This window comes from Trachemys scripta, chromosome 7, assembly GCF_013100865.1.
Source record: "Trachemys scripta elegans isolate TJP31775 chromosome 7, CAS_Tse_1.0, whole genome shotgun sequence".
Classification (NCBI taxonomy): domain Eukaryota; kingdom Metazoa; phylum Chordata; order Testudines; family Emydidae; genus Trachemys; species Trachemys scripta.
Window position 1 is genome coordinate 55,470,289 of NC_048304.1, and position 23,142 is coordinate 55,493,430.

Consider the following 23,142-nt stretch of genomic DNA (forward strand, 5'->3'; position numbering starts at 1 on the left):
AATGTCAGGTTTCAGAGTAGCAGCCGTGTTAGTCTGTATCCGTAAAAAGAACAGGAGTACTTGTGGCACCTTAGAGACTAACAAATTTATTAGAGCATAAGCTTTCGTGGACTACAGCCCATTTCTTCGGATGCAGTGGGCTGTAGTCCACGAAAGCTTATGCTCTAATAAATTTGTTAGTCTCTAAGGTGAAACAAGTACTCCTGTTCTTCTTTTTGCGGATACAGACTAACACGGCTGCTACTCTGAAACCTGAAAACTTAAAAAATCCTTTCAATTTTCAACTAAAAACCAAAATGTCTAGTCTAAATGCCAGCACAATATCCCATGGGATTTGTAGTTTGGAAGCATCATGTTCCCCTTCTTCTCTATGGACCAGGGTCCTCAGATAAACTTCATCTCCCATGGTGCATTAAGCCATATGACCTCCATGATACATGGCTTCCCCTCAACAAGAGGGGAGATTGCTGCATCATGGGAGATCTAGTCCCACCAGGGAGCCCAGACCATAGAGGAGAATGGGCATGTGAGGCCCCTGAACTACAGTTCCCATGAGGCACTGCGGTGGCATTTCAGAATAAAATATTTCAGTTTTTGATTTTTTTGCTCAAAACTCAAAATTTTCGAGGGAAAAAATTCTGACCAGCTCTAGTTATCCTCCCCATACGAGGTTAGGCGTATTTCTCTCCTTTTATTCTGGAGTTTCTCACTCCTGCAATCACACCATCTCTCTCTGTACATTGCAACTCAACCCTGTTACAAGCACTTTGGATCAACATGGATTCCTCAACATCCATGTTATTTGCTGCATTAATTGTGACCATTATTGTGCACTGTGTGGCATTATTTAGAAAGCGCAGTGGGAAAACCCTGCGGTAGAGTCACTCACAGAGGGCTCATGGGAGAGCATCACAGAAGAAGCCAGGCAGTTCCATAGGGTGCCCGTGCTCCAGGGATTAACCCTTAGGAAGACACCAGGGTTAACCGCAGAGATGTTTGGGGGATCATAGCATGGGAGCGCAGAGGGAGTGAATCACATCAGCGAGACACATGCACCATTCTGCACTGAACTGAGAGGAGCCCATCTGTTTGCTGAGTGCCCCGGTTGATCCCCAGCCTGGCAGCTGATCGGAATCCTTTCCATTTGTTAAGAACCTTCCAGCCAAAACAGTCTCAAAATGCCACACAAACCATAGGGCTGCTGATCATCCAACGCTGAATGGCCACAAATCTGAGCCCATAGTCAGAAACTATAGAACTTTCCCAAGAGGCACCTTCCCTTCCACACCCGACTCCGGCCTCCCAGCGTGTGTATCCGGGAGGCTGTGGAAGTGCGACTCTGCACTGTATAAAATGTGTGGTCCTGTGGTTATTAGCGGTCGCAGAGACTCCATCTCACAGGGGCTTGTTTACAAGCACAACAGGGTTTTTTCAAGCTGAGCTCTCTCCAGCTCCCACACATCCCCTATCAAAAAGGCTCTGCAGGCCAATTACGGGCTCAGTGGCACCTGTGCAAGCTGATTGTCTTCAGAGGGTTTGTCCACAGGACCGGCTCTAGGCACCAGCAAAACAAGCTGGTGCTTGGGGCGGCACATTTTTAGGGGCGGCATGGCCGGCGCCAGAATGCCACCCCTAAAAATGTGCCCCGGCCGCCCTAGCTCACCTCCGCTGCTGCTGCCATGGCGCGCGAAACAGCTGATTTGCGCGCCGCTACTCGCCCTCCCTCCCAGGCTCTGAAACCTGGGAGGGAGGGGGAGCAGCCTCGCGTGAATCAGCTGTTTCGCGCACCGCGGTGGCTCGGGGTCTCCCCCTCCCTCCCAGGCTCTCAAACCTGGGAGGGAGGGGGAGACTCCGAGTGGCCGCAGCGCGGCGCCGCTTCTCCCCCTCTCTCCCTCCTAGGCTTGAGAGCCTGGGGGGAGGAGGCAGGGCTGGAGATTTGGGGAAGGGGCGGAGTTGAGGCGGGGCCGGGGATGGGGTAATTAAATAAGGGGGGGGGTCGAACAAAATTGTTTTTGTTTTGGGCGGCTGCGGCAAAAATCCTAGAGCCGGCCCTGTTTGTCCAGCTGTAACTGGGTGGAGCTTAGTAATCAAGCCCCAGCTGGGATCGACTTCAGCTCCCTCCCTCTTAGATGTGCTGGCTGTGCAGGGCTGATGGGTAGAGTCAGGAGGCATTTCTGTATCCTTTTCAGAGCAGGATTTCTCTGTACATGGGGTTTCTACTGTTTATTCAAGTGCATTCTGTTCTTAAAAAGCCAAACTGTTAAAAGGCAGCAGATAGTCACACCACTCTCAATAGTTTCTCTTTACTGATTGCTTAGCAGGGTGTCTCCAGACTCTATGTACCACACATAGATCCCACTTACCAGTAACACTGTGATCAATCCCAGGTAGGGTTCAGACACAGATAACCGTGGGACAACCTGATCTGTGAATAACTCCTGCTTATTATTGTAATGAGCTGGCTAGCATTACTGTGCACCATTACCCCTGCTGGATGGACTCAGAGCTGCTCTCTTACATGTCATAGCCCCAGGACCACTCCTGGAGATTCTCCATTAGTTCAGGTGAGAGTAGGAGGCTGTGCTTTTGGAGCTGGCCCTCAGAGTTATTGCAGAGTGAAGAGATGAGGAGGGACGCTCTAGAGGAGTTGAGTCACTGCTGGAGCACGGCCTGGCAGTGGTTGTGACATCCCTGGCCACGTTCCTCTAGCGCCTCCTGCTGATGGTTGCTCTAGCCCCATCCTCTGCTCTGGGTTCCAGCCCAGGGACCCTGCAGTAAGCAGCTATCTCTGCTCCTTCAGACAGGCTGCATTTGCCTGGGGCACCAAGCCGCATGTGCAAGTTCCCTGCCACCTGTGCTTAACACTGCCTCTCCTCTGGTGCCTGGGCCTCTGGCTTCTCCCTCGGCTCCTTCTTTCTCTGCTGGAACACCGACCCCAAGGACTGCCTCTGTGCACCTGGCCCCCTTTCCAGGGCCCACCACGGGATTAATTCCATCCCTGTGGCCTTCTTCAATCTGCCATCCCAGGGAGAGTGAGCTCCCATCTCCCAAGGGCCTCCCCTGGACTGGACCTTTTCCTAGTTTCCACTGGCTTCTTTTATGAAGACACCCCAGCTGGGTCTAATATCAAATCCAGCCTGATGCTCCCTCCAGGTACAGCAAGGTGGACTGATTGCTCTCCTGCTCCTGAGAGCCCCTGTGTGGGGTAGACACCCCATTGCAGACTCGGAGAGGGGAAAGGGGAAGAAGCAGAGAGGGGGCTGAAGGAAGTGAAATGAGGGGCTGGAGTGGCAGCGGTCCCAAAGGGGAGCGTTTTCCCCACCATGTGAGGCTGAATGAGACAGTAAGGCGCTGAATGAGGAATAATAAGCACAAGTTTAGTTACTGCATAAAAACCCTGATCTGCCCTTGCTCTTTGTGCCCCAGGCATTGGTGGGAGAGACGCTGTGTACTGGGGAGAGCCTGGATGCCTACGTTTATATCACAGCCGCAATTCATAGTAGGATGCGGCGCTCTGCACTGAGGGAGCCTAACGCCTCTGCTCTGACCACCTAGCTGGGTGTTCAGGCTGCACTCTCCCCTGCGGGACTCGAGGCTAGGGTTTGGAAAGTGTTAGCTCCCATACTAACAGCCTAGTGTAGACCCAGCAGCATAAGCGCTGACTTTTGGTTTTGCCAGTGGGTGCTTTTCAAAAGATGTATGTGTGCTGGGGGTGGGGGACATCTGCCAGTTTGGGGGAGGCTATTTTCAGCATATTTATACACTTCTTTCATATTCTAGATACTAAATGTGTCGCTCATTGGTATCTTTACTATTTAATAATGATTCAATTGTTATGAACTACATAATTACATTATCATGAATTACAGAATATTAAAATCTACAAACTGTCCTCATTAATGTCCCAGTTTAAACACGTCATGTCTCACTGTAGCTTTCTGGATGAAACTGACTAGGGTAACCAGACAGCAAGTGTGAAAAATGGGGACAAGGGGTGGGGGGTAATAGGAGCCTATATAAGAAAAAGACCTCAAAATTGGGACTGTCCCTATAAAATTGGGACATCTGGTCACCCTAAAACTGTCAGCAATCTTATTTACGTCTAGGTTCCCTGGTATTGTCTTGATGCACGTTAAGGACAGCTACATTATTCAGTTGTGTCTATCCCACTGATGACTGGAGATAACTTTTAAGTCTTTTGAAGCTGGAGAATGAGTTCAGGATGATAGAGGCACCGTGAGAAGGATTATTATAAATTTGCAGTGCTCTGGAAACATAGTGCTTCCAGAGTACTGAAAATGAGCCCAAGTTCTCTTTCTTGAGTGGTAACAGCTAATTTAGGTACCATCATTTTGTATGTATAGTTGGGATTATATTTTGCCACATGCACTACTTTGCATTTATTATTGAATTTCATCTGCCATTGTGTTGCCCAGTCACCCCGTTTTGAGAGCTCCCTTTGTAACGCTTCACAGTCTGCTTTGACTTAACTATCATGAGCAATTTTGTATCATCTGCAAACTTTGCCCCTCACTCTGTACCCCTTTTTGCAGATCATTTATGAATATGTTGAATATGAATAAGTCCCAGTGCAAGCCCCTCGGGGACCCCACTATTTACTCCTCTGGCAGTGTGCCTTAACTGGGCCAGTTGTAAGGATTTAACACATGTTAAAGGCATGTGGTGGAATCTACATTAGGCTGTTTACATGTGTTAGCTAACAGCTTCCAATTCCTGGGCTAGCCAAGGCCAGCACAACCCCCGGTGCTCGGATGTTTTCCCTAGGGAGATCTCTCTCCAGCTCACTTAGTGTCCAAACCTGGATGAAAATGGTGTGAAGCTGTGAGAGGAGAGAATCTGGAAGTGTGACCAGGCCGTGGGCTGGCTATGCCCCGGAGGTGGCACGCCAGCTGCTCCCCATCCCCTGGCAGAGCCATCTCACCCAGGGACCCGTGCCATGCTTTACCTCCTGGGGCTGGGCAGGCAGGGACTGCCATGTGGGAAGCCCCTGGAAGTGCCCATCTCATATCTCTCCACAGGGGGACAAGGCTGGCTGTGGGGCGGCTGCAGCGACAATGTGGGCTTTGGGGAGGCCATTTCCAAGCAGTTTGTGGATGCCCTGGAGACGGGACAGGATGCCAGAGCAGCCATGAACCTGCACAACAACGAAGCTGGCCGGAAGGTGAGCCCTCTTCTCACCAACAGGCCCTTGGGAAGCAAGGGTTTTTCCTGGGCTCTCTGGTACCTGGCCTCTCGCTGTAATAATGATCAGCTGCCCTGGAGAAAGGCAGATGAAGGGATTGCAGGAGCCAGGAGGGCATGGGGGGAAGGCAGCTTTGGGAGGCCTGGGTGTGCAGCTGGAAATAGCCCCTGCTCCGTGGTCGGACGCTAGTGCTCAAGGTAGCTGCACCTCTGTTGAGCTCTAGTGTTTTTCCAGGCCACGTGGGGCATTGCACCAGTGGAGTTCAGTCTTACTGGTGATCATCGGGTTGGCGTGTGCAATGATTCTGCAGGTCTGAAGAGCCAGTCTCCCCAGGAGCAAAGGCTCTACGTCCGCCCTGGCTGATGAGTGGCTTGTGTGCCTCAGAGTTATACACTAAGCCACGTTACTGCACTCTTTTGTCCCTGAAGATGCCAGTACAACCCAAGTCTTCCCTAGGCAACTCCCAGCCCCCTTGGGCAGCGTCTCTCTCCCTGCTCTGGCCTTGTCTCTCCTGGGAAAACACACTGCGTGAAATCCCGGACCCACTGACATCAATGGCAAACTTCCCATTGGCTTCAGACAGGTCAGATTGTACCTGCTGTGTTAGGAATTGAGGCACTACCACGTCTCGACTAACGTGAGGTGAGCCAGGATTTGACTCTTAATATGGTGGAGGACAGCCGTGCTTCAAAAAGGTGTTGACGGCTGGTGGGGAACCCCAAGGACAGCCCCCCCCCCACACACACACACCCGGCTAACATGTTTTTAACCCCAACTCGCCTGTGTCTACATTGGGTGCTGTGAGGTGGCTAGCATCAGGCTGGTTAAAATGCACCTAGCAACACGTTTTCTAACAGGATGAGTTTCCCCACTGGGGCCTCTGGGCGCTCCCCGGAGGGTGAGAGAGTTCAGTAACTGACTCACAACCATCTATTGGGACAAGGTGCTGACAGCTCTGGGGGAAAGGGAAGAAGGGTGCCGATTAGGGACCTGATCCTGGCACTTCGTCTGCATGGCACCATGGTGTAGTCAGTGGATGAAGTTACAGGATTAGGGCCCAGTGTAGCTGCGGACACTGAAAATAGCCCCCTACTCCAGAGAAGCTCTACTAAGGAAAGCTGGAGGAGGAACTTCCTTTCTGGAAGCAGCAGCAACATGTAGGAGCAGCAGCAACATTTAGGGAATCCTGTGGTTCAGAAGGGATTGTCAAGTAATTGAGGTCCAGCCTTTAAACAGAGGAAAGAGAAGGGAGTTTACAAACACTGATCCATTCAGCTTGGCTCTTTTCTTTGAAATGTAAATCTGCCCTGTCATGTTTGCAACCCAAACACAGCAGCCTGGTGCAGCGCTAGCAGGCAAACCCCACTTGCTAGCTGTAGAGGGAACCTGACCCAGGCTAGCCTCACTGGCCGCACTGCAAGTAGTGCTGAATTGTCACCATACAACATGCAGCAGCGACAGCAACAGTTGCATTCTGCATTTGGTTTTGCAAATCCTTTTGGTCTTAATCATCTGCTGGCTGGGTGGGGAGGGTTTGCGCGTGTGTGTACATGCGCACTGCAAATCACTCCATTCAGACACTGGGTGGAGACATGGGTAAATGTGTGTGTGGGGTTCATGCCATGATTTTATCTTGACAAAGCCCCTTTCACTAGAAAAGGGCCCATGGCGAGCTCTCCTGGCAGCTGCCTCTGAGCGCAGTGGCTCCGTGGACGGTAATGCACCAGCACACCAGAGTGTCCTGGCTGACGGGCTGTTACATCCTTTCTGTCTCCTAGGCGGTGAAGGGGACCATGAAGCGGACCTGCAAGTGCCATGGCGTGTCGGGCAGTTGCACCACCCAGACCTGCTGGCTGCAGCTGCCCGAGTTCCGGGAGGTGGGCACATACCTGAAGGAGAAATACCACAAGGCCCTGAAAGTGGATCTGTTGCAAGGGGCAGGCAACAGTGCGGCCAGCCGGGGGGCCATCGCTGAGACCTTCAGCTCCATCTCCAAGAAGGAGCTGGTCCACTTGGAAGACTCCCCCGACTACTGCCTGGAGAACAAGACCTTGGGGCTGCTGGGGACTGAGGGCCGGGAGTGCCTCAAACGGGGCAAGACCCTGAGCCGGTGGGAGAAGCGGAGCTGCCGGCGGCTGTGCGGGGACTGTGGGCTGGTGGTCGAGGAGAGGCGGGCCGAGATGGTATCCAGCTGCAACTGCAAGTTCCACTGGTGCTGCGCCGTGCGGTGCGAGCAGTGCCGCAAGAGGGTCACCAAGTATTTCTGTGTCCGCAAGGAGAAGCGGGAACGAAGTGGGGGCGGCAGGGCCACTCGCAAGCTCAAGAGGAAACCCTAATGCCATCCTGGTGCCCCGTCTCCTGCCCCCCGGCAGCATTCTCTCCTGTCTCTGTTCTGTTCCCCAGCACAGCCCCAAGGAAGGTGTCGGCTCTTGGGCACTGTGCAGCTGGTGCTTGAAACGGTGCCTCTGGTGACTATGGCAGGCCACAGGCTGCTGCCGGCAGGGTCTTGCCTGCACTGGGAAGTGGCCCTCACCTCCAGCAATCTGTGGCCCACACCCCCAGCATAGACAAAGTCAGCTGGGATTTGCACACCTAAATCCAGAGCCACACCCCTCCGGCCTGCTGTGTGGCGGGGGTGACTCTGGATTTACACTAGCAACACCAAAAACTAGCTATTAACACCAGATGGAAACACTGCTGTTCCAATCTGTGTCCCGGGGCAAATACAGGGTTGGCATCAGGGAACTTTAGCGCCCAAAGCTTGCCAGGTATGTGCACCAGACTACTAGACTAGAGAGAGTGGCAATCAAAGCTGGGCCTGGGAAATAGTCCTGCAAACCTTGAGTCAATCAAGCCACCAGTGCTGGGTTTGGACAGCAGCACTGCAGGCTCGGCAACTGCAGATCAGAGCTCGGCAACTGTGGGCCTTGTTTAATATTCCCTGTGCATGACTCTCAACCGTCAGAGGCATTTTAAAAAAAAATCACTGCCTCTCCCATGAGGGGTGAAGGGAGAGAGAAGGGGTGCAGCCAGCCCCGGGTGAGAAAGCCCTCTGATGAGAGCCCCTGCTCCACCCCTCCCCCTTTGCTCAGCTCTGCCATTCCTTACAGTGCACCGCAGTGTAAATAAGCGCCTTAGCGGGGTGAGATTCCAGGGTGCCATTTGACCTGCCTAATCAGCTGCTGTCTGGCTGCGTCCAGCCAGGGATCCCATGACTCGTGCTCTCATGCTCACACTGCATCAGGGCTCCCCACCATGCTGAGGTGTTCCTTCCCCCTAAGGCTCTCACATGCTGCCCCACGGAGGCTCCTCAACTGCCGCTCTCCAGCCCCGCCATGCCTTCCTAAGGCTCATCAAAGGAGGGTTTGAGCAGACGAGCACACCCCTCCCCCCGCATTTGCCAAGCACTCTTATGCCTCACACTAACTACTAACCCCTTCCCCCTAGGCTGAGAACACCGGTGGTAACTATTTAATGGTGGTGTAAATAGGACAGTTGAGCACTTTGATGTTTAATTTATTGCACAGTGACTGTGATGTATACATAACAATTTGCCTTGACACTGATTGTATATATGCTGCGGGCGAAGTGCGCATTGTAAAGAGCTGGCTGATATGTCTCTGGTCCTAGCCAGGGGGTGAGATACGCTGTGTCAGCTGCGGGACGTGGGAGTTCACTGCACCGGCACCGCGATTGAACGCTTTCCCGCGGGGCTGTGCCTTTGTCGCCTGTTCTGCTGCAGTGGCCGCTGTTTGAAATCTCTTGTAGACTGATCAGAAGCCAGCCTAGATAAATGACTGGCCAGTAGCCCTCTCCTGTAGCCATGTTTGTAAACCAGTAGTCAATGCAATAAATCAGTAGCCAAGTGCTTGCAAAATTCTGCTGTGTCTAAGTCATTGGGTTCTTTTCTTTCACTAGCAGTTGTATAGTTAATTGGGTGATTAGAGCTCTGGAGAGCAAAGTCCCCTGTCGGGCCCTGCTCAGTGGATAACATGAGCAGCAGGTGGACAAGCTTCCTCCGTACTGCTCCACCCCGTCCCTCAGCCCTGCCCCGGAGAGGGTGAGAAGTCAGGCCGTGACCTCTGTTATCAGCAAGCCAGACATGTTGTTGGTATTTGTGAGGTGGATACACTGGGATCCAGACTGAGGCCTGACAACTCATTTCCCATGTGGGGGCCATTGGGAAGCTGTCTGAGAGTAAAGACACTTCCTCACTACCCTGCCAGTGTCTCTCAGTCCTCTTCTAGTTCAGGCTCCAGTTCCAGGCTCCCCTGCGCTGTGTGTGTGTGTGTGTATGCATGGGTGGGGATTAGTGCCCAGTGCTGATGGGCATGGCTTGTGGTAGGGACACTTACAAACCAACTGAATCCCTCCAGCTTATTTCAGGTAGCCCCTGCCCCCCAGCAAATCCCTGAGCTGGGAAACCTAGGGGAGTGCGGATGAGGATTCTTTGGGGCTAACTTGCTAGTGCACGTCTGTCACGGTCAGCTCCTAGAGCTGCCCAGGTGCAGAATGAGGTTCGGGGGCTGGGCTGGGCAGGGCAATGGACGGTGGGGGTTACCCCTGCCTGGAACTGGCTGACTCCAGGCAGAGGCCCAGGAATATGTTTCCCGGTGGCGCTTGGGAGACCCTTCTATCATCCACCCTCTGAGGGCAGCAGCCCTGGCTGGGCTGTGGAAGATGCCAGGGAAGATCATGGTGCAGCTGCCTGGATGATGTCACCGTTCCCTGTTGTGTAGCCCTATGATAGTCCCTAATTAACCTCTTCCCCGGCGTCAGCCTCTCAAGCTAGCGCAGCAGACAGATGGCCTGGGACAGCTGCCGTGGGAGGTGGCGAGAGCAGGGGAGCGCCCGTGCCACCTGTGGCTTAGACACTGAAAACTGGGCACATGGCTGAGCGGGAGGCACGAAATGGGTCCTTTGCCTCCATTTTGCACCTGCCAAGCAGCAATGGGCGGACCCTGCCGGGGTGAGCAACCTAGGCTGCCTCCAGCTGCTTACAGGTCATGCCGTGAGTGTCCAAGCGACCTTGGAAGAGATCACTTGGATCCAGATCAAGCTCTGCCTCCGTGGCAGCAGTGTTCCCTGGGGCGGCGGGAGGCAAACACCGAGTCTTCCCAGTGTGAGTTGCAGCTGGGCTCATGCGCTGAGCTCTGGAGATGCTGAGGGAGCTCTGAGCTGCAGCCTAGGAATTGGCTCAATGTCCTCAGTGCCTGGGGAAGGCCAATAGAGAGGAACTGGGTCTGGTATTGGAGGAGATTGCCAATGCTGTGCGACGGGATGTCAGGGGACAGCCTCTCTTCAAGCAATGGTCAGGCCTCAGCATAGGAAATCACCTGTGAGACGGACGATCTCACCCTACGGTCCTGTCTCAACTCACTGTTTTGAGGGAAGGTCATTGAGAAGATTGTGCCAATGCATCTTGGCCAATATCCGGCGTTCCTGGCTCCCAGGCAACCCGGCCTGAGACCTGGAGACTGGCGCGGTTTTGCTCACAGTGATCTCTCAGGATGGAGCTACAGAGCAATCCGCGGTGTGACTGCAGCGTGTGTGCACATACCCGAGTTAGCTTTGTACAGCTTGCTTGAATAACACTAGCGGTGCAGCTGCCCCAGCACAAGCAGCGCGACAGGCTAGCCGCCAACATACAGGCCTGCCCCAGACGCTAGGTACGGACCCAGGTGTCTAGTACATGCCACTGCCTGTGCTGCTGCAGCTTCACCACTATTGTTAGTGAGCTTGCATAGGTGTGTCTGCATGTGCAAGTGTCCCTCGGATTCAGTCCCATTGGGCAGCTGCCTCGCACACCACTGACAGCGAAGGAGAGTCAATGTGTCCAAGGGGCAGGCAGGGCTGCTCAAGTGGCTCGAACCCTTCCCTCCCCCGCACCCCAAAACAGCTCCAGTGGGCAGGCCTCAGCGTCGACAGCCTGGGCCTGCTGCTCTTCAAGCCAGACTGCCAGGTCTAGCTCCCGTCCCAGAGAAGGAGGCGAGGGGGGTAGAGCGAGGTAGAGTGTGATGGGCTGGCTGGGTGAGAGGAGGGTTCATTCTGCTCCCGGACCTGTCCCCGGAGCCCAGCACAGATGCATTTCAGAACTAGCAACACCGCCTTCGCTCATTAGGCGCCTCCTCTTGGTGGGAGAGGCCCTGGGGTGTCCTTGACTAGCCGTGGGCAGCGCTCTGCCATCACAAATGCAACCACCTCGCGACAGCAGTCCCACGAGGCATTGTCCTGGGGAGGGAACTGGAGAATATAATTTCTCAGGCACCTGGAGGGATCACTCGTCCAGGTCAATAGAACCCTGTAGCGATAAGCACACTGTAGCAAGACCTTGGGCTTAGGCCCAATATGCGAAGAAGCAAGAGTGCCTCTGAGCCAGGCAGCGAAGTCCTGTCCTGTCTCTCTCCTACACACACCAGGCAGGCAGCACCCGAGGAAGCCGCTTTCACTCCATCAGACAGCCCCATTCACAGAGAGGGGCAAACGCCCCCATGTACTCCCCTCCAGTACCATGCAGGGTCCCTCCCACTGAAAGCCTGACCTAATCTTCAGCTTTATAGCATGCCCCTCACTATGATATCCAAATGGCTTCCACCATACCCCCCGCCCCCCACTCCTGGGCATACAGATGGTCAGTGCCTAGGCCTCTGCTAGCCAAGAGACACGAGACAAGGGTGGTCCCTGGTTTAGGCCCTGGCTGGACTGGAACCCTGGCCAGCAGACCCAGGAGAGCAGGTCCAGTTCCTGCCCCAGACTCCCTGTGTGACAAAGCAACCGCCCCGGGCCTCCATTTATGGCCGGCATCATACAGGAGGCCAGACAAGAGGATCACAGTGGGTCCTTCTGGCTTGGGACCCTCCAGCCCTCCTCACCGTGGCTCCCCTCCCCACCGGGGTGTTAGCTCACAGAGTAAATGCCTTGGGCCAGGCCCTGAGCTGGTGTCAGTGGCCAGCATCCCACTCAGCTCAATGAACCCTGATCACTGCCACCAGCTGAGCACCTGGGCCTGTGTATTTCCCATTCCAAAGCCTTAGACAATGCCCTGGGTTCCTCCCAGCACCACCAGTATATTTCTACCTCCTTCCCAGCCCCGTTTATATGCAGGGCCCCTGCCCACTTTGCCGTAGCGTCATTGCTCTGCATTAGCAGCCCATGCTCCAACCCCACTCTCCTTAGCGGCAGCGCTCCTGCAGAACTCTCACGGCCCCTGTGGGGATGGATACACAGCCCATGGCAGCGAGGCCCCGAGCCTGGGACGACAGACTCGGGCTGCCGTGTTAAACCAACTGTGCTGACCGCGCGGCTCAGGCTCTCAGGCCTGGGGGAGGGTGGGGTCAGTGCCTGAACGCCTGACAGCAGCATCTACACAGCAATTTTTAACACGGGAGTCCAAGCCCCGCGAGCCCGAGTCTGCGTAGGTGCACCCGAAGGAGCTGGAGGGTTCAGGACTAGCCCAGATGTCTGCAAGCCCCAGAGGGCTGCTTTCCCCCCTCCTGGCCAGGAGCTCTCTCTCCATTTCCTTTGCCTCTCCACCAGTGAGGGGAGAACGGGGCGCTGTGAGAGCTGCTATGTGCCTCCCTCCCCCCTTGCCTTGGAATGCACCAAGGCCAAGTCCGCAGGGAACTGGACCCCTCTTTCACTGGCCGTATTATTCCCCACACAATTGGTGCCTCCAGGCTCTGGCCTTCCCCAGCGACTGCCATTCAGCACAGTGACACCTGTTGGCGAGGGGCAGCTCCATCTCCCCCTCCCCGCCAAGCCCTGCTGGGAGTGCCACAGCCGGGGAGTCCAGCCCCCTCCGCCTGCCCCTTTCTGTGGAATGAAATGCCAGCCCAGCAGCTGCACAGGGCACTGACCCACGCAGCAGGCCAGGGGCGAGGAGGGCACAAGAAGCCCCAGCGGCAAAGGCAGCAGACCATTGTGCCGCAGTATTGGATGCTTCCCCGTATTCATTGCGTTTTAATGAAGGTGCATTCCTTCGAGGAGAAATATTTACATTCGGCTTCCCAGGTGGTCACCTCTGCCCAGATGACACACAAACAGCTGCCTTCCAGGCCCAACCTCTTAACGGGCAGGCACAGACGGGAACCAAATGCTAATAACTCCCCAAGCCAGCCCCTTTCCCCTCCCTTGCGTGGAGTCAATGGAAACCCCATTTCACATGCTAATCCCCGCCGTTCTCCACACAACACCTTTTCCGAAAGTGTTTGGGAAAAGTCCTTGTGGGGCGTTTTCAACTCCCCGCCGCTCGGATTCCTTCTTGTCTTAGGCCAAGGCCTCTGTGTGGGTCTCTCACTCCAGCCGAGCTGCTTACAAAAAATTTAAACAAAGACTTTGGAGTTCATCAGCCTCCCACTGAAATTCACAGCTGCTGAACAAACTAATCCCCTCTCCAGGCCTTTCTTCCTTTCAATGGGTTCTTGGCTTCAAAGACACTTTGGGAAAGGACTTTGCAAGGACTCACACTGCTCCTTCAATAGAAGTTAGTGCAAGTATTATCCTGCAAGCAAGTGGCTTTACAAACAAATACAGCCTAACAATCTCGCCTCCACCGTGCACACACACACACAACCCTCGCCTGCAGACATGATGTGATCTACAGCCGGATTAGTGCGTTCTGGGCCTTTGGGGCTCACACGCGGCCCCCTACTCTTTGGGAAGGCAGGCGCCCTTCTTTCAGAGTGGAACGCGCGCTCCCTGTGCGGGGATGCTGCAGTACAGCCAGCAGTGTGGGGGCGTACGAGTGGAGATGCGCAGCCAGGCACCTGTAAACCCTTGGCCCCTGCCACGCCATCAGCCAACGAAGACCATAATGGAAACAGTTTATTAGAGGCAGTGTGGCCCAGTGGCTAGAACACTAGACTTGGCCTCCAAAAAACTGGGGTTCTATTACTGGCCTGCTGGGTGACCTTGGGCAAGTCACTTTGCCGCTCTTTACCTCACTTTCCTCATCTGTAAACAGAGATAATGATGAAAATGCCTTGAGATCTCCAACTGGAAAAAGCCAAGTAGATTATTAGCACAAACATGGGTACCCTAACTTAGAAGGAAAGGCACTAAGTGCTGTGACCAGCCTGCAAACGCTTGGAAGGAGGGGGTTAGTTCATGGGAGACTTGGCCTTTACTCTAGGACATATGGGAAAAAGGGAAAAATTAAGCTGACATCAAGGGGTGCTGGGCTGTGGAAGAGCTTCTCCGGGGAAGACCATCACTGTAGCCCCATAGGTCAGACTGCTCAGAGCACCTTAGTAAGTGGCCTGGAAGGAACACCCCATGCTGGCTCCAGGGCATGGCTGGTCTGCCCTGGCCATTGCTTTTCGCAGCTGGGCAGGTCCCAGGATCCAGTATGTGTAGTTCAGGCCTTTGTGTTCACTTTTCCACTGGCTTATTTAAGGCCTGGGGGAGCCAAGTTGGGAGCCGAAATATTTGCATGAAAGTAGGAGCGAGAGGCACCAACTGAGATGCGGCCCCATCTCGCGCTGGACTTCACATACACAATGGGAGAGGGGCCTGCTCCAAAGAGTGTCCAGGCTCGCTGGCTTAGCCAGCCAAAGGCTGGGAGAAAGGCAGGCTTATTCTGGTTCTTTTAGAGATGGGGATCAGACACACACGGGGATTAAATGACTTGCCCAGGGTCACATGTAGCCTCCGTGGCAGTCAGACATGGAACTAGATCTCCTGGGTGTTAATCCACTGCCTTACCCACAGTACAGTGCTTTTTTCTATTGTTAGCAGGACGAGAGTGTGGGTTACATCAGCCCGCAAACAGCATTAAAAACCCCCCGTAAAATGGAAATACAGATTGTAAACTATTCCCTCCCGACTGCTCCTTTCAGCTTTGGTTAGGCCTACTGGCACCGGAAACCACAGCCCTTGCGCCAGCCTTCCTGAGGTGCCTGAATTGGTTCAGTGCCTTGCAATTCTGTGAAACCCACATGCAAAGTGAACGTGAAGAGCAAACTCTCTCTCAAGTAAAAGACCCGGGGCTGGGGCTGAGCACCCCTGACTCTGCTGCTCAGGATCAATATGCAGAATCTAGTTCCCAAAATATGAGACTCAGCTCAAGTGGTCAGGGGGACAGCTGTAGAATGCAGTTACCCTCGCTCCCCTTATTGGTAGGGGCTGCCAGCTGGCTTTGGTGAGCAGCCTGCTTTGCAAGGGACCACATCACAACCAATGCAGCACTGCTCCAAAGCTAGCTGGCCTGATGCTCAAGCGTGAGAGTTGGGAGAGTGTAGACTGAATGCCATCTGCTCCCAGGGCCAGGTGCAACAGCTTTGCATCCCAGGACTCTAAACTTCCAAAAAATATACCTGAGCGCTCCTGTCAGTCACTCCCTCAGGGCTGGGAAAAGCTCCTCAGCCATGCCCAGGTGTAAGCTAACGCAGGGACATCTGCCTGCATCTGGGAACAGCCAGGAACAAATGCTGCCATTGATAGTAACTGCGTGCACCCCCCTCCTATCCTGATGAGCTGCCTGGTCTGTGGCGAACTGCAGCTTCTATTGGCACCAGGACGGTGGAGCTTGGACAGGGGGTGGGGAGAGAGAGAAGACCTGGAAGAGTAGCACCCATCTGCTGCCTGCAGGCCAGGGGTATGATTCTGCAGGGGGGTGGGAGTAGGAAAGCCAGCTGGTGAGTCTGACCCAGTGCACAGTACAGCCAAGCTTTGGTTCGAGGGCTTGGTACTGCCCAGGAAGGAGAAGCCAGTTTGCCCTCGTGACTCAAACTCAAAATACTGAGGGAAACTAAAACAGGGCTGTAAGGCGAGAGACTGGTGGGGAATCCATCGAATGGGGGGAAATTATTTTGCAGCATGAAAATAAGTGCCATGAAACAGCCTGCCCCAGCACCCTTCTGCCCAGTGGATAAGCACACCCCTGGGACACAGGAGCAGAGTCAAAACCCTACTTCGCCTGATTTGGAGCAGGCACTTGAGCCTACTGCACTGGAGACAAGGGGCCAGATCCTCAGCTGGTGTGACCTGGGGCAGCCCCACCGACTCCCATGAAGCAATGCTGAGGATCTCAGCCACAAGCTCAAAGCTTGCACAGTAATATACCCGGGGGTGCTCACAAGTGCAAAACCCCAAAGATCTCTCTCTGCCCCAAAGCAGCCCAGGCCCCCCAGGCTGGCGAGAACAGATGGTTTAATACTGGAGGAGAGCACGCCGGGACACATGTCTCTATGCTACAGCTCTAAGTGGTTTGTAACCAAGGCAGCCTGGGCTCCCAGCATGCTTGAAAAAACGCCGAAGCACAAACCATCAGGGGAAGCATCCAGTTTGCAGCAGTGTCCCAAATCAACAGCTAGCTGCAGAGCCAGGCTCTGCCTTTCGCTTCTGAAGGCGGAGACGACCCCCAAGCCCTGTTGAGAATGGCAGCTGGCCCAAAGGGACCTCTCTTCATAACCAGAGGGAGGGCAACCCAGAGCCAAGGACCAAGATGCCAATTTCACAAAAAGCAGCTTTATTGAGGCACTTTGTGCTCACAGAGTGAGGGAGAGACACCCCCTTCCTGAGGGTCCCGGCAGAGCACCCCGATTCAGCAGGGGGTGCTCCAGATCCAACGGGTGGGAGTGAGAGGCTGCCCCTGTGCTGGATAGCAGGGTGTCAAACAGTATGGAAAGTCATAGGGCAAGGGGAGCGCATCACCAGCAGGGGGCTGGGCAGCAGGAGAGCTACATATGCCCTGAAATACCCTCCGCCCTCCAAGCGCCAACCCCGTGGCCCCATCACCGCTCGGGTTCACTAGAGCCAACGCCAGCCGAATGCCAAGCCAGGGCTCAGCACGGCCTCCGGCTCGAACAGCACCATTCCCCACAGCAAGTGCCCTCCCTTTGCTGTGCCAATGGGCCTTGCAGGATGAAGGGGATGTGGCCCAGACTTGGCTTGGAGGGACCCACTGTGCCCTCAAGCTTTGGGGCCCTCCCCATGAAGGGTGAAGAGTTCAGAACCGGCTAGGGGATTGGCACATCTCCCACGTGTCGAAATCCCCTAGCCAGTTCTGAAATCCCAGCCTAGGGGCTTTCACACAATACTGGCTGGCAGCAGGACAGGTGCTCGTGAGGCTGGGGGCCACTCAGTGCAGCTTTCAGAACAAATGCTGCATGCTGCGAGGGAGCCCGGAGAGCAGCCTGGCGCTCCCCATGAGGAGTAGGGGAGCCAGAGAGCACAGGGGCCAGGACATGAAAGGGTTTGGGTGTGGGGAGAGGCGCTCAAGGGGCGCAGTGGGGGAGGGGACAGAAAAGGGAGCCAGGTGCAGGGTGCCAAGGAGAAGGCAGCTGCAGAGCAGAGGCCAGCACGCGCCCCTGCTGAACCGTCGGCCTAGAGGGCGAAGGGGCAGGGAGAGGGCCAAGGGGGTGAGGCTGAAGGGAGGTCCCTATGGCTGAGCTCAGCTCACAGTGAGGCTCTGCTGTAGACAGGTGGTCTCCCCATCCCCGGTGGGGGGGCGCAGGGGTAGCCAAGGAGACCCCTTGCTTTGCCTTTGTGCAGGTGACCGCCACGCTGGACAGACAGTTTGAAAAGCGGCTGAAGGGGCAGCCGGAAGGAGCGAGTCTCCTCTCATCTCTGTATGGGGCCGGGGTGGAGCAGACACACAGCTGGTTTGGGAGGATCTCAGTGCAACCCAGCTGGCAGTACTAACACTGACAAGCCGCGGGAAGGGAAGAGTCAGTGGCCGGTGGGGTCTCTGCAGGGGGACGGGGACGGCTTGGCTCCCACATGTTGCTCGGGAGCTGGAGGGAGCCTGCAGCCCAGCGCTTGGATTCGCCATCCCGCTCGGTCTCCACAGACTGTGCCCCCCGCCTCCGCACCAGGCGCTAGACGTTCAGCTTGCTGGCGATGGTCATGAGGACTTTCAGGATGGGCATGAAGCCAGACACCTCACTGAAGCTGCTGCTACCCACCACCTGGGTGTGGACCAGCAGGCCCTGCTGGTAGCTGCGTGCCTCCATGCAGCGAGCGATCTCATGTAGCCCCATCAGGATGTGAGGGGAGAGCTGTGGGAAGGAGCAGACACCTCAGCCTCACGCTCTACCATAAGCCCCCCACGCCAACTGTCTGACCTGCCCTCAGCCAAGCGCCAGATGGGCACCTACAGCTGGGGCAGGCGGTGCTCAGTGACAGGGCCTGAAGGACCATCCCCACCCCTCAGCCTCACCAAGATTCTTTGGACCCTCTCCCTCCCCAGTCCCAGCCTAAAGCCAAGTCACCTGTTAGGGCGTTTGCTTCCTGCCCAATGGGAGGAGAGAGGCCAGACTGGTCAGTGGGTGTCTGACATACACATGATGAGTCTCTCCTGCTGCTGTAGTGGCAGCACATTGCACCACGCCCCAGCCGCACAGGGCTCCTGCACCCCACACGGGCCAGAGTTGGCACCGCTGTGGGGGAGTTGGAGAAGAAGGGGACCTCAGCTGGTTTCAGGGAGGGGGTGAAGGAGTTAAAGGTCACTGATCTCTAGAGGGCCATGCACAGAGCACAGCTCTTTGCAAAGGGGACCAAGGCATGGGCACGCAGGAGGGCGCTGGAGCCAGCGGAGGGGCAGGGGACGGGTTCGCACACTTACAGCCTGCTCCCGGAGCTTCTCGTAAAAGCACTCCAGCCGCTGCGCCGCGTCCTCCAGTTTCCTTTTGGTTTTCTGAAGTGAAGAGAAATCCTCAGCATGGGCTCTGCCAGGGGAAAACCTCCCATGCCACGGCTGCTCCCACCTCCTCCCAGGGTGCTCTGCAAACAGCTGCATCCCTGGCTCAGCTTGAAACACTCAGGGCATGGACTGTAACAAGCACCGCCACAGCACCCCTTAGCTGTGCCCCATAGGAAACATCCCCCCACTGCACCTGCCAACAATGCTATGCCTGCGATGACCCTGGCACATTCCACCCTCCCCAGAGATGCAGCCCAGACCCCACACTGCAAGCCCTCCCCAGCCACCATGTTCCACAGCACGCAGGCCACAGCGGTTGCTTGAGAAACAGTCCGGTGGGCCTGATGGCAAGGCTGGACAGAGGCAGCCTCTGCCCGGCTGCTCCCAGCAATATCCTGCCCTGGCCTCACTTCTCCCCCCAAGACCTTCCCCTTCTAGAGACTCGTGGGGAGACAAACAAGGGGTGGTGTGGCAGAGGCCCAGCAGGGGCAGAAGTATCCGCTCTGCAGGAAAGGAGATGGGCATAGAAAGACTGTAGAGCATGGTGGAAAGGGAAGAGGAAATCCCCTGGGAAGAGAAGCAGCACCAGGGGACGGGGTGAGGCATGGAGAGAAGTCAGCGTCTGAGCTGGGACAAGACCCCACTCCTCCTGGCTCCCGGCCCTGTGCTTTAGCGATGACATCAACCCGGGAGGAAAAGCAGCTGCAAAGGCGACTCACGGGGTCGGTGGCGACGGCACTGCAGCGCTGCACCAGCCCTTCAAAGGTAGCCTTCAGCCCCTGGTGCTCCGGGGGCAGCTCCTTCCTCTCGATTCTCTCTGTGGGCAGCTGGGGAAACTGACACCAAATGAAAAGCAACCAATGGCGGCGTGCTGAGCCCAAGGCAGGTGAACTCCACACCCCACAGCTCACTCCCCTGCCACTGTGGGGAACACATGAATGCACTTGCAGCTTGTTCCCTTAGAGCCTGCAGCCCTCTGGGGTCCTCTTGACTTGCTTATGCAACACGGCTCACTCCCTCCTCCCCTGCCCTGCCCGAACATGGTCATTTCCTACAAGGCTCAGGGAGCAGTCCTGGGGTCCTGGCCATGCTACGGTGGGGAAGAGGCAGATCCAAGCCCCAGTGTCACCAAACGATAAAGCTCTTACAAGCCAGCTTGCTCCTCACACCTGTGAGGAGTCTGGGGTGGGAGTGATGCCCCTGGGTTACCTGCATGCTGCCTTCTTTGGGTGCTCCCGGGGGTGCCTGGCCAGGTTCCTGGGATCTGGGAATCTGAGGCAGCAGGGCCCGCGGCTCTGTGGGGAGGCTCATTACTGGAGCTGTGATTGGAGCTGGAGGGGTGAACTTCTCTGACAACTACCAGGGGACAGAAAACAGCGAAAGAGGACTCGGTGCTGCCACTGAATGACTGCAGGCAACCCCCTGGTTCTCTGAACTTTCCCAGGCCAAATTCATCATCTTTGCTAGCTCAAGAGCCTGGGAGTCTGCAGAGCAATCCCAAATGAGGGCACAATATGCACCTCTCTCTAAACCCCAAGGGCCCTCACAACAAGAGCGGGAGGCCCCCAATGCCCAGCCGGTGACCAGGGCTGCAGGGAGAAACCCCTTGGGCTCTCTGAAATCATTCAATCAAACGGACATGCCACAGCAGCCACCGCCGCTCCCTAGAAAGCCGACTCGGCTCTGCCACGGCACGAGTCGTGAATGCTGAGATTAGCTGCACAGAGCGCCCGGCAGAACAAGCGTTGGGGAAAGTCCCAGGACCTGGGGGGGGAGTGTCTCCTGCAAATACTTCACCCCACCCCCAGAAAGCCAGGGAGTCAGGACAGATTCACTCCAACCAGGCTAGATCAAAAGGAGATGGCTTTAACAAGAGGCTAATCCTGTTGCAGTGAGCACAGCCTGAAGCAGGTTCCCAGCCAAGCTGCCAGAAAGCGCCCGGCATCTGCTCAGCAGAGAAGGGGGTGGGGGTGGGGGGAGGGTGCCAGAGCGCTGCTTATTGCACCTGCCAGCAGGAGGCAGCAATGGAAATGGTGTAGGAGCATTTGCTGTGGGGGAAACTCAGCTCACAGATCCCCCTGAAGGAGTCACAGCAAGGGCCACTTGGCTGTGGGAGAGCTCCCAGCAACTCCAGCCCGAGGTCTCCCGCAGGAGGCAGTAGAGCAGCACTCATGACTGGGAGCTCACGGTTACTCCAGCAGGAGGTGCTGTAGGGGCACAGCCAAGCACCAGGTTTAAATCTGGCGGTGCTAGCAGGTTTCTAGCCTGGCTGTTCTCCGAACCTTTCACCCCAGGTGCTGTAGCACAGTGGCACTCACAGCAGGGAGAGGCCAGCAGATAGGACGGTGTTCGAGGTGCCTAGGGAAATGCACACTGCAAAACACTTGTCCTGGGAAACCAAGCAAGGACAGCTGGCACCTTGGTGAAGGAACAATACGGGCAGCTGGGAGACCTGGGTCCATTCACTGCATGACCTCAAGCAAGTCAACTCTGTCTCTACTCCCCTATTTGCCCAGTGGGGACAGCAATAGTGACGCAGGGGCATGGGGAGGGGCCATTCGTTCATTCGGCGCTCCCTGGAGGTACAATCTGGCAGATGCTTTGGCCAAGGCTTACCTTTTTTTTCTGAAAGCCTCCCCTGAGAGCAGAGGGATTGTTCCAAGATTCCTGATCTGTGGGAACAAAGAGCAAGACACAGGCATGAGACTAGATGAGAACTCCAAGGCGGTGGGGCTCAATCTCTTACTGCTCTGGAAGTGGAAGGGCCTGGCCCTAGACCCACCTCCTCTTCCAACCCCCACTGTTTGGGTTGCTGAACGTTTCATGAAAAGGCTTTGTGGTCAACTCTGGGTCCACAGGCCACAGTCTGAGATTCCCCGCTCCTCCTTGGAGGATTCCCTTAATTCTGGCTTCAGGCACTGGGGCACATGTATGGGCTGCAGATAGTTTCCATGCTAGGTCTCATGCCACTGGCACAAGAAAAACACTTCAACTGTCTGCAGCTTCTAAATCTCTGCCCTGGCTGCAAACTTCTACCACTGAGACCGAACCAACATGTGTGCAGGGTTCAAGTGCTCCAAGGTCCAGAGCCAAGTTCCAGGTGTCCCACAAAACCAGAGCGTGGCCTGCGCAGTACCAGGGACACAGATCCGTGCTGCGGGCGACAGTGACAGTGAAAGGAACACCCCACAGGGCAGTCTGGAGCACTGGCAGAAATGCAGGCAGGTGGGGGAAGAGATATTTTCCTTTTCCGATAGCAGGCTCAGGACCAGCCCTTGGGAAAGTTTACCCTGCAAAGTCGATTTCACCTCAATAGTACATTCCTGGGGCAGTCTCTTTTGATTAGTGATTGTACAGTAGCTATCCCAAGGGGGCCCTGAGCCTTGACTGGAGCCCTTCAGCATTACAAGCCAATTAGCCCTCCTACTAAGAGAAGAGCTGGTGTGGGCACAGCCTCGTTTTAAGGCACAATATCGAAGGAGTCAGTGGAGTTAGAAATAAATGCCAGCTTAGTACATCACCAATCCCTATCTGCTCACAGGAGGTGGCTCCTTAATCACTTGGGAAAGATGCAAAGGTACTTAGTGCGTTGAATGATTATTAGAATACTTCTGCAGCCATTCCTCCTGGCAGGTTTCAGGGATCACTCGCAGAGGAGTTCGGCTCAGTAGCTTAATTAAGTCTGCAATTATTTCTAGCTCTGGTGATTCCTAAGAGACCGTGTCTTAAAATGCTGCCATGCCCACAAGGACACTTGAGGCTAGCACATTCTGGCACTGCTCCAGGGCCTTAGACCAACCGATTCTCAGCCCTTCCATGAACTCTGCTTTACCAAGCGGCCTTTTACTTCACTCTGGGCAACTTACAGTCAACATCAGGCATAAACTCAGCAGACTAGTAACCAAATCAGGCTTTTCTGGGTGCACCCTGAACAACTTGTCTCCTGCGGTCTTGGGAAGACTAAACTTGCCCAGGATTCTCCTTTGCCATGAGCAGCCCTTCCCCTGTTGCTGAGGAGCTCTGAGAGCAATGGAGATTTCTCAGACGACAGTCTGGCGCTCTCTAAATCTAGTTCAGCCACCCGTCACTAGCCGGCGTTACACAGTAGCTCAGGCAGGATGATCAGACTGGGGTCTTCGGGCCTTAAAATGGGAAGGCAATGGGGCACCGACCCCAGAAATCAGGAAAGCGTATTTGTACGCGATCTGTGTACACCCCAGCCCCATTAGCACCAACAGGAGCTAATCATCTGTGCCCTGAGACACGAGACCTCGCACACTTCATCCTCAGCCCAAAT

General features: G+C 55.3%; 2 protein-coding genes across 2 annotated transcripts in view; one reads left to right on the forward strand and one right to left on the reverse strand.

Annotated features, from left to right (window-relative positions):
• The window catches only part of WNT8B (Wnt family member 8B), a 13,644-nt gene extending 5,812 nt beyond the window's left edge, over positions 1–7,832 (forward strand). The window contains exons 4-5 of the mRNA XM_034776467.1: positions 5,040–5,182; positions 6,982–7,832. Of these exons, the coding sequence (XP_034632358.1) occupies positions 5,040–5,182; positions 6,982–7,539 (701 nt within the window). The 3' untranslated portion in view covers positions 7,540–7,832. The remainder of the gene's footprint in view (positions 1–5,039; positions 5,183–6,981) is intronic.
• Positions 7,833–16,649: 8,817 nt separating this feature from the next.
• The window catches only part of SEC31B (SEC31 homolog B, COPII coat complex component), a 47,539-nt gene continuing 41,046 nt past the window's right edge, over positions 16,650–23,142 (reverse strand). Inside the window, exons 23-27 of the mRNA XM_034775303.1 lie at positions 21,462–21,517; positions 20,055–20,201; positions 19,565–19,681; positions 18,768–18,839; positions 16,650–18,201 (exon numbers count right to left, since the gene is read on the reverse strand). Coding sequence (XP_034631194.1) covers positions 18,022–18,201; positions 18,768–18,839; positions 19,565–19,681; positions 20,055–20,201; positions 21,462–21,517 — 572 coding nt within the window. The 3' untranslated portion in view covers positions 16,650–18,021. The remainder of the gene's footprint in view (positions 18,202–18,767; positions 18,840–19,564; positions 19,682–20,054; positions 20,202–21,461; positions 21,518–23,142) is intronic.